Raw genomic sequence first — 15,687 nt, 5'->3', positions numbered from 1 at the left:
CAGTATTCTTGCCTGGGAAACTCCATGGACAGAGGATCCTGACAGGCTACAGTCCATACAGTCACAAAGAGTCAGACATGTCTGAGCATGCACGCACAAAGGAAGATGAGTCGTTACTGAATTGGGTCCCATTACTTGCTGCTTATAAAATCAATACATACTCTATCAGTGTTGATACAAAAGCTGCCTTTAATCAGAATGCCAGAAATCTGGGGAGATGGACTCAGTGTCTTCCAAAACTACCTCTGAAGTTTCTGCTCAGCCACGATAACTTTTAAAGGGAACAGGGAAGCAATCTCAGTTCATCATTGAGATGAGGGGTCAGAGCTGTCACCATCCCCCACTGTGCAGGCTTGTGTGCAAGCTTGTTGACTCCTCATGATCTTCACTTAAATTTTGTCTCAATTAGAAAAAAGCCAAAGGCAAAATGAATTTTAAGTAAAGTAAGTCCTTGAGGACTCATGATCTTTATTTAGATGTTATCTCGTTCACACAGTTTGTTTGAGAGATTGCTGAGGGGGAAGCTACAGAAGAGATTTGATCATCTGTTGATTTCTTCATTTCTACTTCATCGATCTATGGAAAGAACCAACCAGTTAGGCAAATATTGTGTGATCAAAAGATTTGAAAGGCGTGCTAGAGCTGAAGATGAGTAGAGCATAGGGGTGCCTTGTTTAAGATTAGTGTCAAGATAAAGGGGTGCCTCTTTCAGAGAGCTCTTTCCTGCAAAGGGTTTTTTTTTTCTGCCAAAAGCTGCTTAGAAATCCCTACTTGTCAGAACATCATTCCATTTCTACAGCATCATGGGTGAAATTTCATCTTCTGTAGCTTCTTCATGCTGATATAGAGCACCAAATCTTTAGAGTAGAAAATATCTACATGGTTATGTAGAATCTCTTTGCTGACAGTTGTACTCACCTATTTACACATGTGGGCAGAACAAGCTACAATTATTCTGATGCCAACAAATATATAGATTATTATGAGCAGTAATGCTAATCCCATTCTCTTACAGCCAGTTCTGGGAAATGCGTGAGCCACGGACTCAGTACTGCTCAAGATGGAGCAGCTTATGTCATAGTTGCAATCTGGTCATCAAACAGTTAGCTTTCTCCCTACGTTGTGGCAGTTCTTATAGTGTCTGTAAAACAACTCAGGAATATGCATCAGACACTGAATCTGTGACTCCATTATCCTAATCATTAACTTGAGCCTGCTCTTTTGTGATTCAGGGAGGCCTGGGAGATTTCAACTTTTCTATAAACAAGAGGCAAGAGATATGAAGGGGCCTTTGTACTTAGAATGTTCAAACTACTGTCCAATTGCACTCACCTCACATGCTAGCAAAGTAACGCTCAAAATTCGCCATGCAGGCTTCAACAATTTCCTGACCCGAGAAATTCCAAATGTTCAAGCTGGATTTAGAAAAGGCAGAGGAACCAGAGATCAAATTGCCAATATCCGATGGATCATTGAAAAACCAAGAGAGTTCCAGGAAAACATCTACTTCTGCTTTATTGACTAGGCCAAAGCCTTTGACTGTGTAGATTGCAACAAACTGTAGAAAATTCTGAAAGAGATGGGAATACCAGACCACCTTACCTGCCTTCTGAGAAATCTGTATGCAGGCCAAGAAGCAATAGTTAGAACCAGACATGGAACAGTGGACTGGTTCCAAATTGGGAAAGGAGTATATCAAGGCTGTATATTATCATCCTGGTTATATAACTTCGATGCAGAGTACATCATGTGAAATGCCAGGCTGGATGAAGCACAAGCTGGAGTCAGGATTGCTGGGAGAAATATCAATAACCTCAGATATTCAGATGACACCACCCTTGTGGAAGAAAGCAAGAGGAACTGAGGAGCCTTTTGATGAAAGGGAAAGAGGAGAGTGAAAAAAGTGGCTTAAAACTCAACATTCAAAAAACTAAGATCATGGCATCTGGTCCCATCATTTCATGGCAAATAGATGGGGAAATGATGGAAATAGTGAGAGACTTTATTTTCTTGGGCTCCAAAATCACTGCAGGTGGTGACTGCAGCCATGAAATTAAAAGAAGTTTGCTCCTTGCAAGAAAAGCCATGACTAACCTAGACAGCATATTAAAAAGTAGAGATATCATGTTGCTGACAAAGGTCCATCTAGTCAAAGCTATGGTTTTTCCAGGAGTCATGTATGGATGTGAGAGTTGGACCATAAAGAAAGCTGAGCTCCAAAGAATTGATGCTTTTGAACTGTGGTGTTGGAGAAGGCTCTTGAGAGTTCCTTGGACAGCAAGGAGATCCAACCAGTCCATCCTAAAGGAAGTCAGTCCTAAATATTCACTGGAAGGACTGATGCTGAAGCTGAAACTCCAATACTTCAGCCACCTGATGTGAAGAACTGACTCATTGGAAAAGACCCTGATGCCAGAAAAGACTGAAGGTGGCAGGAGAAGGGGACGACAGAGGATGAGAACGGTTGGGTGGCATCACCGACTCAGTGGACGTGAGTCTGAGTCAACTCCGGGAGTTGGTGATGGACAGGGAGGCCTGGCGTGCTGCAGTCCATGGGGTCACAAAGAGTCAGACATGACTGAGCAACTGAACTGAACTGACTTGTACTTGGGGAAGGGGGTGTGGCCTCAGGGTTCTGCTTCATTTGGGAGTTACTTCTGACAAGTTCTGTTTGTATAGAATTCTCCTGGCCTTGATCCCCCATTGCTGATAATAAGACTGTTTCTTTCCTCCTAATACCAGGATATCTTTCACAAGGGAATTTTCTCCTGTTTTCAGGAGGAAAAGGCAAGGAGGGTCAGAGCATCCTTCTGGTACCTATTGTTTTTCAAGTGTCTTTAGCTCAAAATAATCACTGTGGCAAAGTGGCATATTTGGGAATTGTGTATTCTGCCAGCCTTCAGCTGGATCTGAAATACCCAAGCACCCATCCTTAAAGATTCTGATCCTGGACTGGGGGTCCTGGCATCTGAAGCCTTGAAAGGTCCTGGAAATTGAGAACCTTTGGATCAGAATCACAGAAAGTGTGGGAGTTTCGCAGTGACTTCCCTATTTAGTGCCCTATTAGTAATTAAACCAAAATCGCTATAATGGCTGAGGACTGATTTGCAATTGCTCTGGAATGTGTGAGAAACTGGGAAGTCCACAGCAGCTGCTTTCCCAGGAAACAAAACCACTGTGTGGGGAGGGGTGTGTGTTTTGATACCAGTTTGGCAACAAGATAAGACCCGCCAAGATAACATCAGGCAGGTGGTTCACTTTCCTCTTGGCAGGTCCCAGGAAACTTGCTTCCCCTAAATGAAATAAACCATCAGCTGACAGAGCTGCAAGCATTCAAAGCTGTGCCCCAAATTCATAGATGAGCTTGAAGAAGAAAAAGAACCAAACCAACTTGTTTGAGATAAACATACAAGGGGGGTAAGGGATCCAGCCTGAAAGCCAGGCAGTTCAACAGGAGACTTCTTCCCAATGTTTGGCAAACACGTGCGTTTTGTCTCACCAGCCCTGACCTTTGTGGGTTCTAAATATTGAACAATATACATCAACCTGCCACTCGCCAGTCCTTCAAAGCTGGACTTTCAGAAGCCTTTTTGGGGACTTCCTTGGTGGTCCAGCAGTTACAATGCCTTGCAGGGATGCAGGGGACACAGGTTTGAACCCTGTTTGGAAAATTGAGATCCCATATGCCATGCAGTGCAGCCAAAAAATAAATAATTTTTAAAAAAGAAAGAAAGAAATGCTTTTTCGCCTTACTTCTACTTATAGATTAGGTAGGTTTTGTTGATTTTAGCTCCTACAGATACTAATTCAAAACAGATTTCTGGGGGGAAAGAATGTCAGTGAATGTGGAAATCCTCTCATTTTCCTCCCATTCTACAGGGTCTGAGCACAATGTCTGTAATCTGCATTCCTTTCCAATGTTCAGTTCAGTTCAGTTGCTCAGTCGTGTCCGACTCTTTGCGACCCCATGAATCGCAGCACGCCAGGCTTCCCTGTCCATCACCAACTCCCGGAGTTCACCCAGACTCGCGTCCATCGAGTCAGTGATGCCATCCAGCCATCTCATCCTCTGTTGTCCCCTTCTTTTCCTGCCCCCAATCCCTTCCAGCATCAAAGTCTTTTCCAATGAGTCAACTCTTCGCATGAGGTGGCCAAAGTACTGGAGTTTCAGCTTTAGCATCATTCCTTCCAAAGAAATCCCAGGGCTGATCTCCTTCAGGATGGACTGGTTGGATCTCCTTGCAGTCCAAGGGACTCTCAAGAGTCTTCTCCAACACCACAGTTCAAAAGCATCAATTCTTCGGTGCTCAGCCTTCTTCACAGTCCAACTCTCACATCCATACATGACCGCAGGAAAAACCATAGCCTTGACTAGACGGACCTTAGTCGGCAAAGTAATGTCTCTGCTTTTGAATATGCTATCTAGGTTGCTCATAACTTTTCTTCCAAGGAGTAAGTGTCTTTTAATTTTATGGCTGCAATCATCATCTGCAGTGATTTTGGAGCCCCCAAAAACGAAGTCAGCCACTGTCTCCAGTGTTTCCCCATCTTTTTCCTATGAAGTGATGGGACAGGATGCCATGATCTTCATTTTCTGAATGTTGAGCTTTAAGCCAACTTTTTCACTCTCCTCTTTTACTTTTATCAAGAGGCTTTTTAGCTCCTCTTCACTTTCTGCCATAAGGGTGGTGTCATCTGCATATCTGAGGTTATTGACATTTCTCCTGGCAATCTTGATTCCAGCTTGTGTTTCTTCCAGTCCAGCATTTCTCATGATGTACTCTGCATAGAAGTTAAATAAGCAGGGTAACAATATACAGCCTTTATGTACTCCTTTTCCTATTTGGAACCAGTCTGTTGTTCCATGTCCAGTTCTAACTGTTGCTTCCTGGCCTGCATACAGATTTCCAATGTTAGCAGGTTAATTTTTGTGTTTATATATAATTGGCACTACCTGTCCTCGATTCTCGGGAAGAACTGAGGAAACAAATGTTCCAGACACCAGCTTCCCTCTCTGATATGTAGTAAAAGGAAAAAGTTTTGAGTTGTTTAGTGCTTGAATGGAGCCTCATTCATGGCTGTATTCCCAGGGCTTCATGGAATGCCTGTCTCAAAGAAGCCACCAGCTAAATCTTTGATAAACAAATGCATGGTGACTCATCTACATCCTGAGAGCTATTTGTTTATATCAACAATTTCTTATTTGAATTGAGAACCATTAATTAGATAGTGTTGGTGGAACTGACTTTAAAGCCCAGCCTAGGACATGCAGAGGCTGGGCCAAAGCAGAAATGATGCTCAGTTGTCGATGTGTCTGGTGGTGAAAGCAAAGTCCAATCTTGTAAAGAACAACACTGCATAGAAACCTGAAACGTTAGGTCCATGAATCAAGGTAAATTGGACATGGTGAAGCAGGAGATAGTAAGAGTAAACATCAGTATCTTAGGAAACAGTGAACTAAAATGGACAGGACAGGATGAACTTGATTCAGATGACCATTATATCTACTACTGTGGGCAAGAATCCCTTAGAAGAAATGGAGTAGCCTTTATAGTCAACAAAAAAGTTCAAAATGTAGTACTTCGGTGTAATCTGAAAAATGACAGAATGATCTTGGTTCGTTTCCAAGGCAAACCATTTAATATCACAGTAATCCAAGTCTATGCTCCAACCACTAATGCCAAAGAAGCTAAAAGTGACCACCAATTCTATGAAGACCTACAAGACCTTCTAGAACCAACACCGAAAAAAGATGTCCTTTTCATCACAGGGGATTGGAATGCAAAAGTATGAAGTCAAGAGATACCTGGAGTAACAGGCAAGCCTTGGAGGACAAAATGAAGCAAGTTAAAGGTTAACAGAGTTCTGTCAAGAGAACACACTGGTTACAGTAAACACTCTCTTCCAACAACACAAGAGACAACTCTACACATGGAGCTCACCGGATGGTCAATACTGAAATCAGGGTTGATTATATTCTATGCAGCCAAAGATGGAGAGGCTCTATACAGTCAGTAAAAACAAGACCGGGAGCTGACTGTGCCTAAGATCATGAGTTTCTTATTCCAAAATTCAGACTGAAACTGAAGAAAGTAGGGAAAACCACTAGGCCACTCAGGTATGACCTGAATCAAACCCCTTATGACTGTACAGTGGAGGGACAAATAAATTCAAGGGATTAGATCTAGTAGACAGAGTGCCTGGAGAACTATGGACAGGGGTTTGTGACATTGTACAAGAGGCAGTGACCAAAATCGTCCCAAAGAAAAAGAAACGCAAGTAGGCAAAGTGGTTGTCTGAGGAGGCTTTTCAAATAGCTGAGAAATGAAGAGAAGAGAAAGGCAAGGGAGAAAGGGAAAGATATACCCAACTGAACACAGAGTTCCAGAGAACAGCAAGGAGAGATAAGAAAGCCGTCTTAAGTGAACAATGCAAAGAAACAGAGGAAAACAACAGAATGGGAAAGATTAGAAGTCGCTTCAAGAAAACTAGAGATATCAAGGGGATATTTCACACAAGGATGGGCACATTAAAGGACAGAAATGGTAAAGACCTAACAGAAACAGAAGAGATTAAGAAGAGGTAGCAAGAATACACAGAAAAACTATACCAAAAAAAGTCTTAATGACCCGGATAACCATGATGGTGTGGTCACTAACCTAGAGCCAGACATCCTAGAGCGTGAAGTCAAGTGGGCCTCAGGAAGCACTATTACAAACAAACCTAGTGGAGGTAATAGAATTCCAGCTGAGCTATTTAAAATCCTATAAGATGATGCTGTTAAAGTGCTGCAGTCAATATGTCAGCAAATTTGTAAAACTCAGCAGAGGCCACAGGATTAAAAAGGTCAGTTTTCATTCCAACCACAAAGCAGGGCAATGCCAAAGAATGTTCAAGTTACCATACAATTGCGCTCATTTCACAAGCTAGCAAGGTTACGCTCAAAATCCTTCAGCTAGGCTTCAGTAGTATGTGAACTGAGAACTTCCAGATGTACAAGCTGGGTTTAGTAAAGACAGAGGAACCAGAGATCAAAGTGCCAACATTTGTTGGATCACAGAAAAAGCAAGAGAATTCCAGAAAAACTTCTACTCATGCTTCATTGACTAATCTAAAACCTTTGACTGTGTGGATCATAAGAAACTATGGAAAATTCTTAAAGAGATGGGAATACCAGACCACCTTACCTGCCTCCTGAGAAACCTGTATGCAAGTAAAGAAGCAAAGTTAGAACCTTACATGGAACAATGGACTGGTTCAAAATTGGGAAAGGAGCATATCAAGGCTGTATATTGTCACCTGCTTATTTAATTTATATGTAGAGTACATCATGTGAAATGCCAGATTGGAGAAATCCCAAGCTGAACTCAAGACTGTCAGGAGCAATATCAACAACCTTAGATTTGCAGATGACACAGCTCTCATGACAGAAGGCGAAGAGGAACTAAAGAGACTCTTGATGAGGGTGAAAGAAGGGAGTGAAATAACTGGCTTAAAACTGAACATTCAAAAAACTAAGATCATGGCATCCAGTTCCATCACTTCATGGCAAATAGATGGGGGAAAAGTGGAAGCAGTGATAGATTTTATTTTCTTTGGCTCCAAAATCACTGTGGATGGTGACTGTCATGAAGTTAAAAGACACTTGCTCCTCGGTAGAAAAGCTATGACAAACCTAGACAGCATATTAAAAAGCAGAGACAACACATTGCTGACAAAGGTCTGTATAGTCAAAGCTATGGGTTTTCCAGTAGTCATATATGGATGTGAGAGTTGGACCATAAAGAAAGCTGGGAGTGCTGAAGAATTGATGCTTTTGAACTGCGTTGTTGGAGAAGACTCTTGAGAGTCCCTTGGACAGCAAGGAGGTCCAACCAGTCAATCCTAAAGGAAATCAGCCCTGAGTATTCATTTGAAGGACTGATGCTGGAGCTGAAACTCCAATACTTTGGCCACCTGATGTGAAGAACTGACTCATTGGAAAAGACCCTGATGCTGGGAAAGATTGAAGGCAAAAAGAGAAGAGGACAACAGAGGATAAGATGGTTAGATAGCATCATGGACTGAATGGACTTGAATTTGAGAAAACTCCAGGAGATAGTAAAGGACAGGGAAACCTGTCCATGGGGAGGTTGGGGTCCTGCATGGGCTGCAGTCCATGGGGTCACAAAGAGTTGGACACAACTGAGTGATTGAATAACAACAATATTGGATGTCCTGAAGAGAATGTGTTTTCAACTCCTGCTTCCAGTTCTGGGCTGTTGTGAGTACTTGGTAAATTATTAATGAAGGATGAGGCTGGAGCTGTACTGTGAGACTCCTGGGAGCCTGGGACATGGAGTAGGCTTTAACAGTGCTCTTTGGAGGGCCCTGGGGAGGACACAGAGGTGAGTCAGACACAGATGCTGCAGGGAACATGGAGTGGGCTTTGGAGCCGTAGTTTGTGTCTTTCAGCTTTAAACTGTTCTAAGCCTCAGATTCTTTATCTGTACAGTGGAGATCAAAGAAGGGGATCTTCTCAACCCAGGGATTGAACTCAGGTCTCCCGCATTGCAGGTGGATTCTTTACCAGCTGAGCTATCAGGGAAGCCCAAAATATCACCTACTCTATATTAATGTTTTGTCAACAAAACAGCTTAGCACAGGGCAGAGGGAGGCAGAATAGTATCCAATACATCATGTGTGTGTACACAAGCATCAAACACATTCAGTAGAGTTCAGTTGCTCAGTCACGTCTGACTCTGTGACCCCATTGACTGCAGCATGCTAGGCTTCCCTCTCCATCACCAACTCCCGGAGCTTGCTCAGACTCATGTCCATCAAGTCAGTGATGCTATCCAACCATCTCAGCCTCTGTCATTCCTCTCTTCCTGCCTTCAATCTTTCCCAGCATCAGAGTCTTTTCCATTGAGTCAGTTCTTCGAATCAGGTGGCCAAAGTATTGGCGTTTTAGCTTCAGCATCAGTCCTTCCAGTGAATATTCAGGACTGATTTCCTTTAGGATTGACTGGTTTGATCTCCTTGCTGTCCAAGGGACTCTCAAGAGTCTTCTCCAACACCATAGTTCAAAAGCATCAGTTCTTCAGCAATTCAGCTTTCTTTATAGTTGAACTCTCACATCCATACATGACTACTGGAAAAACCATAGCTTTGACTAGATGGACCTTTGTTGGCAAGGTAATGTCTCTGCTTTTTAATATGCTGTCTAAGTTGGTCATAGCTTTTCTTCTAAGCAGCAAGCTTCTTTTAAATTTCAGGGCTGCAGTCACCATCTGCATGATTTTGGAACCCCCCAAAATAAAGTCTCTCAAATACATTACAGGTGTGTTTATACAGATAAGGTCTGGAGGCTGATTTAATTTTATATTACAACTTGGGGCCAATACAGGTTTTTTTTTGTTTTTTGTTTTTTTTAAGTAACACAATCAGATCCATGAGGGCAGAATGGAGGGAGAAGTAGGATTGTAGCAGGGATGAATTTAAAAGATATTTGGATGGTGATAATACAAAAAGAATTAGAAAAAGAAAGTGCTCAGACTAAAACAAGACTGTTCATTTTACAAAAAGTGTAAGTCACTCAGTCCTCTTTGGGACCCCATGGACTGTATAGTCCATGGACTTCTCCAGGCCAGAATCCTGGAGTGGGTAGCCTATTCCTTCTCCAGCAGTCCTTCCCAACCCAGGGATTGAACCCAGGTCTTCCGCATTGCAGGCAGATTCTTTACAAACTGAACCCCCAGGGAAGCCCAAACCACTATATTAAAAAAAATATTGCAATGGTCTTTTAAAAATACTGCTTAGCTGTAATCTAGCCGCATGTCTAAGTCAGTTTCTTAAGTTTTTAGGTAACAGATTACACTTTCAGTGAGGTAGCAGTTCCTTATTATATACATCTTATTTGACTATAATGCTTAGCAGCTGAAAGTCCCACGCTCAGAAATATCTCTTCTACTCTACACATTTCACCAAATTAATTTGATTAACAAACTCTTTTAAAATGGTTTTCTTAAGAAACTTAAGGTCCATGGGTAGAACAACATAGGAGTGGGGGATGATGGTAGCAGAAAAACTCAAGATTAAAAAACGAATTATGTGGGACTTACACAAAGTACACATAAATCTTGTAACAAAAATGTTTATATGTTTGTAGAAACTGGTGTTCTCCTTTACAACGCCAGCTTTGGGTTGCTTATCCATTTACTCCAAAGAAGCTGCCCTTCTTCTCTTCCTGGCGCCTTGGTGGCACAATCAACCCCCTTTCACTTACAGACGGAGCCGAAAGGGGGAAATGAGAGAGCTCCATTTTCTCAAACTTTTCTCGGGCACTTAGCATGTGCACTTAGCATGTGCTCTGGGCTCAAACGAGTGACTGGGTGGACAAGTAGCTACACTACAGTGTGACTCAAGTTCAGGACAAAAGAGGAACTGATTAACTTGATCCGCATAAGTGTCGGAAACGTCTTCACAGAGGAGACCACTTCTCAAGAATTTCGAGGCTGCGGGCAGGGAGGACAGGAGGGAACCACAAGCTGGGGGAGGGGCAAAGCAATTTCCTTGACAGGGGAACACAGTGTCAGGACCAAGTGGCCAAGGGTCGGCCTCGGGAAGCAACTTGGTGGAGTATCTTGCATCGTAAGAGACTGGTTACACGGCTAGGTGAACTTAACTCGGGAACTCAAAGCCCCCTTCGGTGACGCCCCACGGCAGGGAACCATCGGGTTCCAAGGGCCGCGGGACCCGCGAACCGGGCAGCCCCGGTGTAAGCCGCGATCCGGGGGAGCCGCTCACGTCCCTTCCCCGGCGCCGGACGCACGCGGGGCTCGGAGTCGCCGTGAGGGGTTGGCGCTGACTGCGTCCTTGGGTACCGAGCCTGGCCGGGCGGGCGCCTCCCGGGAGAGGACAGTGTCACCCGGGCGCCCGCAGAGGGCCGGCCACCGGGACCGCGGCGGTTATTCCCGACATGCTCCTCTCGGGGAGGATTTCAAACCTTCGGCCACAGCCAACTCCCCTCCCTCGGCCCCGTCGGGCCCCAGCAACAGGCGGTGGCCCGCGTATCATTGGCCGGGTCGCGCGAAAGCGTGTTTTGATTGGCCGCAGCGCCTCCCGGCCCCGCTTCAGCGCTCGCCGCCGCCTCCATTTTGTCGGTAGAGACAGGAGGAGGAGGTCGGTTGAGACGTTGAGGTGGCCAGCCGCTCGCTCGTCGGTGCTCGTGGGCTTCGCCCGTTCCGTGCCTCGTCTCTCCCTGGAAGGGGAGGGGGGCTTCGAAGCCGAGCAGAAGCCGCCGCCGCCGTAGTCCCGGGCTTGAAGTCGGTGAGTGGCGGCGGCGCGACGGGTGCGGCCATGTTGGCGGCGGCGCTCCCTATTGTTGGGGGAAGGAGGCGAGATCCGAGGCTGGGGGGGCGCGGGCGGCCCGGAGGAGCGGGTTCCCGGGCCGGGCTCGAGGGACGCGGAGCGACTGGGAAGCCCAACCTCGTTGCGGAAGACCCGAACTTTCCGGGCTCGCTTTGGGAATGGCTCAGGGTCTGGAAACTTAAATTTCTTTAGGGCGTTGAAACAGTCTGGAAGGGCCTCTCACCCTTTCGATAAGAGCTTCTTGCTTGGTAACTTGGCTTCTTGGACTATCAAGTGGAATCGCAGATGTTTAATGTTTATAATAGTGATTGTTTTATGTATTTAAGATGGGAAACTGCTTGTTATGGCTTGTGAAACTTATTTTAAAACGGGGAGGAGTCAAGAGTTCATAACCAAAGGAAGCGCTGCGTGACGTAAACATGTTGGGAGAGGAGGCTCTGCTAAAACAGATACGTGATGTGTCTAAAGATTGTAAAATTCTGGTGGGACTTTAAAACACGGTCTTTAGGAAACAAATTTCTTAGCACATTTCTTAGCATGACTGTAGAGGCTAACGTTTCCATGGTTTTACAACATTTTGGTCACTAAATCCATGTGAGACATTATTTTCTGCCTTTTTGTTAAGTAGCCATTCTTTAAATTTTTTCTGGAGTAAATATAAACGATCACTTTCTCTGTTTTTTTAATTGAAATAATGAAGAAATCGTTGCTTTTGTAGCTAAGACTTCTCTCAAACTTGTGTGCTGAGGAGACTCAGATGTTGGCCTCAGCTCCTAGGCTGAACTCAGCAGATCGGCCCATGAAAACTTCTGTATTGAGACAAAGGAAAGGATCTGTCAGAAAGCAACATCTATTATCCTGGGCGTGGCAGCAAGGAAGAGGACAGGTAGTGGAAATCCTGCAATCGGAAAAGCAGACTGAAAGGTATTAAAAACTTACGGTTGTAATGGGGCAGACATTTTATGATGGACTCATTCTAAACCAGGATCTTCCCTGGTGGCTCAGACGGTAAAGCGTCTGCCTACAATGCTGGAGACCTGGGTTCAATCCCTAGGTCGGGAAGGTCTCCTGGAGAAGGAAATGGCAACCCACTCCAGTATTCTAGCCTGGAAAATCCCATGGACGGAGCAACCTGGTTAGGCTACAGTCCATGGGGTCGCAAAGAGTCAGACACGACTGAGCGACTTCACTCACTCACTCATTCTAAACTAGAGCTTCCCAGGGGACTCCATGATAAAGAATCCACCCGGCAATGCAGGAGGCCCGGGTTAGATCCCTGGGTCAGGAAGATCGCCTGGTGGAGGGAATGGAAACCCACTCCAGTGTTCTTTGCTGGAGAATTCCATGGACCGACAAGCCTGGCAGGCTTTTCCCATGGGATTGGAAAAGGTCGGATATGACTGAGCATGCACACGGGCACATCCTAAACAAATTGTTTTTAAATACAGTATTATTTAGATTTGTTGGTAGACTCATTTGTTTCTTAGGAAGGTAATAAAGGCTGTACAAGTGTGAACGTATAGTAAAGCTAAAGCAGCTGAATAGCACATACGTGAGTCTTCTTCGAGATATTTGGAGTTGCAAATTGGGGCCACTGAAGTTTTGTACTGGAATTTCACTCAGTATTTTGTTTCCACTCACAGGTGACAAAGAAGCTGAAGATGGGTGGTGGAGAGAGGTATAACATTCCAGCCCCTCAAACTAGAAATGTTAGTAAGAACCAACAACAGCTTAGTAGACAGAAGACCAAGGATCAGAATTCCCAGATGAAGATTGTTCACAAGAAAAAGGAAAGAGGACATACTTATAATTCGTCATCAGCTGCATGGCAGGCCATGCAAAATGGGGGGAAGAACAAAAATTTTCCAAACAATCAAAACTGGAACTCTAGCTTATCAAGTCCCACCTTACTTTTTAAGTCTCAAACTAATCAGAACTATGCCGGGGCCAAGTTTAGTGAGCCACCATCACCAAGTGTTCTTCCTAAACCACCAAGCCACTGGGTTCCTGTCTCCTTTAATCCTTCTGATAAAGAAATAATGACATTTCAACTTAAAACCTTACTTAAAGTACAGGTATAAAATGAGATAAAGTACTAACATTTAAGCTTAGTCATATTTAAGGATAACTGGCAATTGTTTCAGACCAAATTCACTAGGGAATTAATCTGTAAAACTGATTAACATAGAAAATATAATTAGACTTCATCTTGTTTTATGTGCACTGTGATGGTAGGAATCAGTACAGTTTAAAATAACTGAATTATGGATAATTGTATTTGATCTCTTCACTAGTATTCTCAATTGAGTAACCATATAAGTGAAACCATTCAAGTTTAGATTTGGGGAATGGTAAAGGAATCAACTTTTTATATTGCTTGTTGGGGGAAAATACTGGAGATTATCATTTCATGGGTCAGCAGATTGACTTATTAAGATATGGTAAATCTGATTATAATCATCCAGTTAAAGACATACAGGGGTTGAAAACTATTTGAATCTTTGAGACGTTATTGTCCTAGAGACACCTGAATCAGTACACCTAAACCAGTAGTATGACAACCTGATGCACTGCCTAAAGAAAATGTGAAAAAAAAATTTTTTTAAGAGAATAGTATTTTAATGAACTGTATGGTGGTGAATGTGTAAAGGGCACTAGGGGCTATTTAGAATGAAACAAGTATACCCCATTGGCCCTGTTATGTGCAGTGGATAGTGTCTGCCAACAAATGCACCAAAACCATTTTTTTAGAAACAGTATTTGGTGTTCAGAGTAGCTTTCAAAATACATTTTTGTATGATGGCACTGCACAAGCTATTCTGACAGTGTTATGGCTTTAAATCATCCCTGCAAAGGTTTTTTAAAGTTGAGAGCTGTATAATGTGAAAGTTCTGCATACCTAGGAAAGAGCCATGTAAATATATGTAGTAAAATTGTAGCATATGTAAAGTTTTGTTGGCATTTATCCTACAAAAATAGAATATTTTAGTACGAATTTGCTGAATGTAAGACATGGACTCTTATACTATGGCCTAATTTTAAAGGTCAAAAAACACCCCACAAACAAACCTGTTTTTAAATTTTGCCCTTGTGCTTAAGTGCCAGTGTATGTATGTTATAATTGATCTTGCTATAAACTATATTTCAACATAAATCCTAGTGTAAGAAGTTTTATATAACCGAAAAGGTTTTAAGCTGCTAAAACACTTGCTATTTTTGAGATGTGAAATGCAGTATGGGGTAATTTTTTTTCCTTAAACCCAAAGATTAACTATTAAGCAGTCCCTCCAACCTTAAAGATTCCTTTTGGCTTTCAACAACTTGTGTAACCTATGAGTATAGTGTACAATGTCAGTGTATTTTTTTTTCCTTGTCAACAGGTGCAACCCAGGGGACCAACTTATTGCAAAAGATGTAATTTCTTGCATAATACCTTGATAACATGTTTTGCTTACTTTAAACATGCTAATTAAAACAGCCAACCCAGTAGTAAAAGTAAAGTGTGTGTATTGGGGGGGGGTATTCTAATTTGGCAGCTTTTTTAATACTTTTAAGCAGAATCGCTAAATTGTTTCTCCGAATAAATTGAGGTGAGATAGTACTGTCCAAGTCAAATGATGATATCCTAAAAACAAGTTTTATATAGTACTTAATGTACATACATGAATTCGAAGCATGAAATTAAAAAATAAAGTTGTTTCTTCCCCACTGGCTTGTGTTTATTGTATAGAAGTTGTTATGACTACCTATTTGCATAATTAACCCCACTGAAATACAACAGAACTATTGGTTTTTAAGAAGCAACCCATTTGCTGACAAAGACTTTTGGATTAACAACTATACATTAAAAAGGCAAATGACTTCCTCTTTACAACAGGGCTAACAGTAAAAGGCCACAGAATATTTAAGGAACTTAAATAAAGCTTTTGAATTTATTTCATACTCAGTAAAGCAGGTTTAAGTGCCTAAGATGGCTTAGGTTTGTAGAAAAAAAAAATTAGAATTATTCAAATTGACAGGAATATTTGTGTTACCTATTTGTTAACATAGTTTTCACAAGAGGGCCTTGGGGAAAAAAGAACTATAACCAGCTTTCTAATGCATTGCAAAAGACAGGGTAGCTTAAAGTAGTTCTAAGTTCCACACTAAGCAGGCTGCGGTGCCCAGCGCCAGGCTGTGTTTTCTCATGCACTCTTCTGAGTCGTCACCTTTCTCCTGTGTCCCACTGTAATTTCCATGAGCGATAATGCAAACAACTGCCAAGTGCTCTTTTGTGCCCTGCTGGAATCCACTGGACTGAACAGTCCTTACCCCAGGCATTAAGTTAGGGTTTGA

At 42.9% G+C, this 15,687-nt stretch overlaps 1 protein-coding gene across 2 annotated transcripts; it reads left to right on the top strand.

The window, feature by feature from the left end:
- Positions 1 to 10,470: 10,470 nt before the first annotated feature.
- PNRC2 (proline rich nuclear receptor coactivator 2) lies at positions 10,471 to 15,056 on the top strand. 2 transcript variants are annotated; one of them, XR_011254761.1, is made up of 3 exons: positions 10,471 to 11,310; positions 12,071 to 12,276; positions 12,996 to 15,056. XR_011254761.1 is itself a non-coding variant. In XM_070292282.1 (2 exons), the coding sequence occupies exon 2, from the start codon at positions 13,014 to 13,016 to the stop codon at positions 13,431 to 13,433; it is 420 nt and encodes a 139-aa protein (XP_070148383.1). In that variant the 5' UTR covers positions 12,187 to 12,276; positions 12,996 to 13,013; the 3' UTR covers positions 13,434 to 15,056. The 2 variants fall into 2 exon arrangements, 1 of the variants encoding a protein (XP_070148383.1); XM_070292282.1 differs by lacking the exon at positions 10,471 to 11,310 and having other exon boundaries at positions 12,187 to 12,276.
- Positions 15,057 to 15,687: the final 631 nt, after the last annotated feature.

This window comes from Ovis canadensis, chromosome 2 (assembly GCF_042477335.2).
Source record: "Ovis canadensis isolate MfBH-ARS-UI-01 breed Bighorn chromosome 2, ARS-UI_OviCan_v2, whole genome shotgun sequence".
Classification (NCBI taxonomy): domain Eukaryota; kingdom Metazoa; phylum Chordata; class Mammalia; order Artiodactyla; family Bovidae; genus Ovis; species Ovis canadensis.
The sequence above is the reverse complement of the archived record's forward strand: the minus strand, read 5'-3'. Positions and strand labels throughout refer to the sequence as shown.

Excerpts from the sequence above, each read along its gene's own strand:
- PNRC2 (XM_070292282.1), top strand. The coding sequence starts at position 13,014 with ATGGGTGGTGGAGAGAGGTATAACATTCCAGCCCCTCAAACTAGAAAT.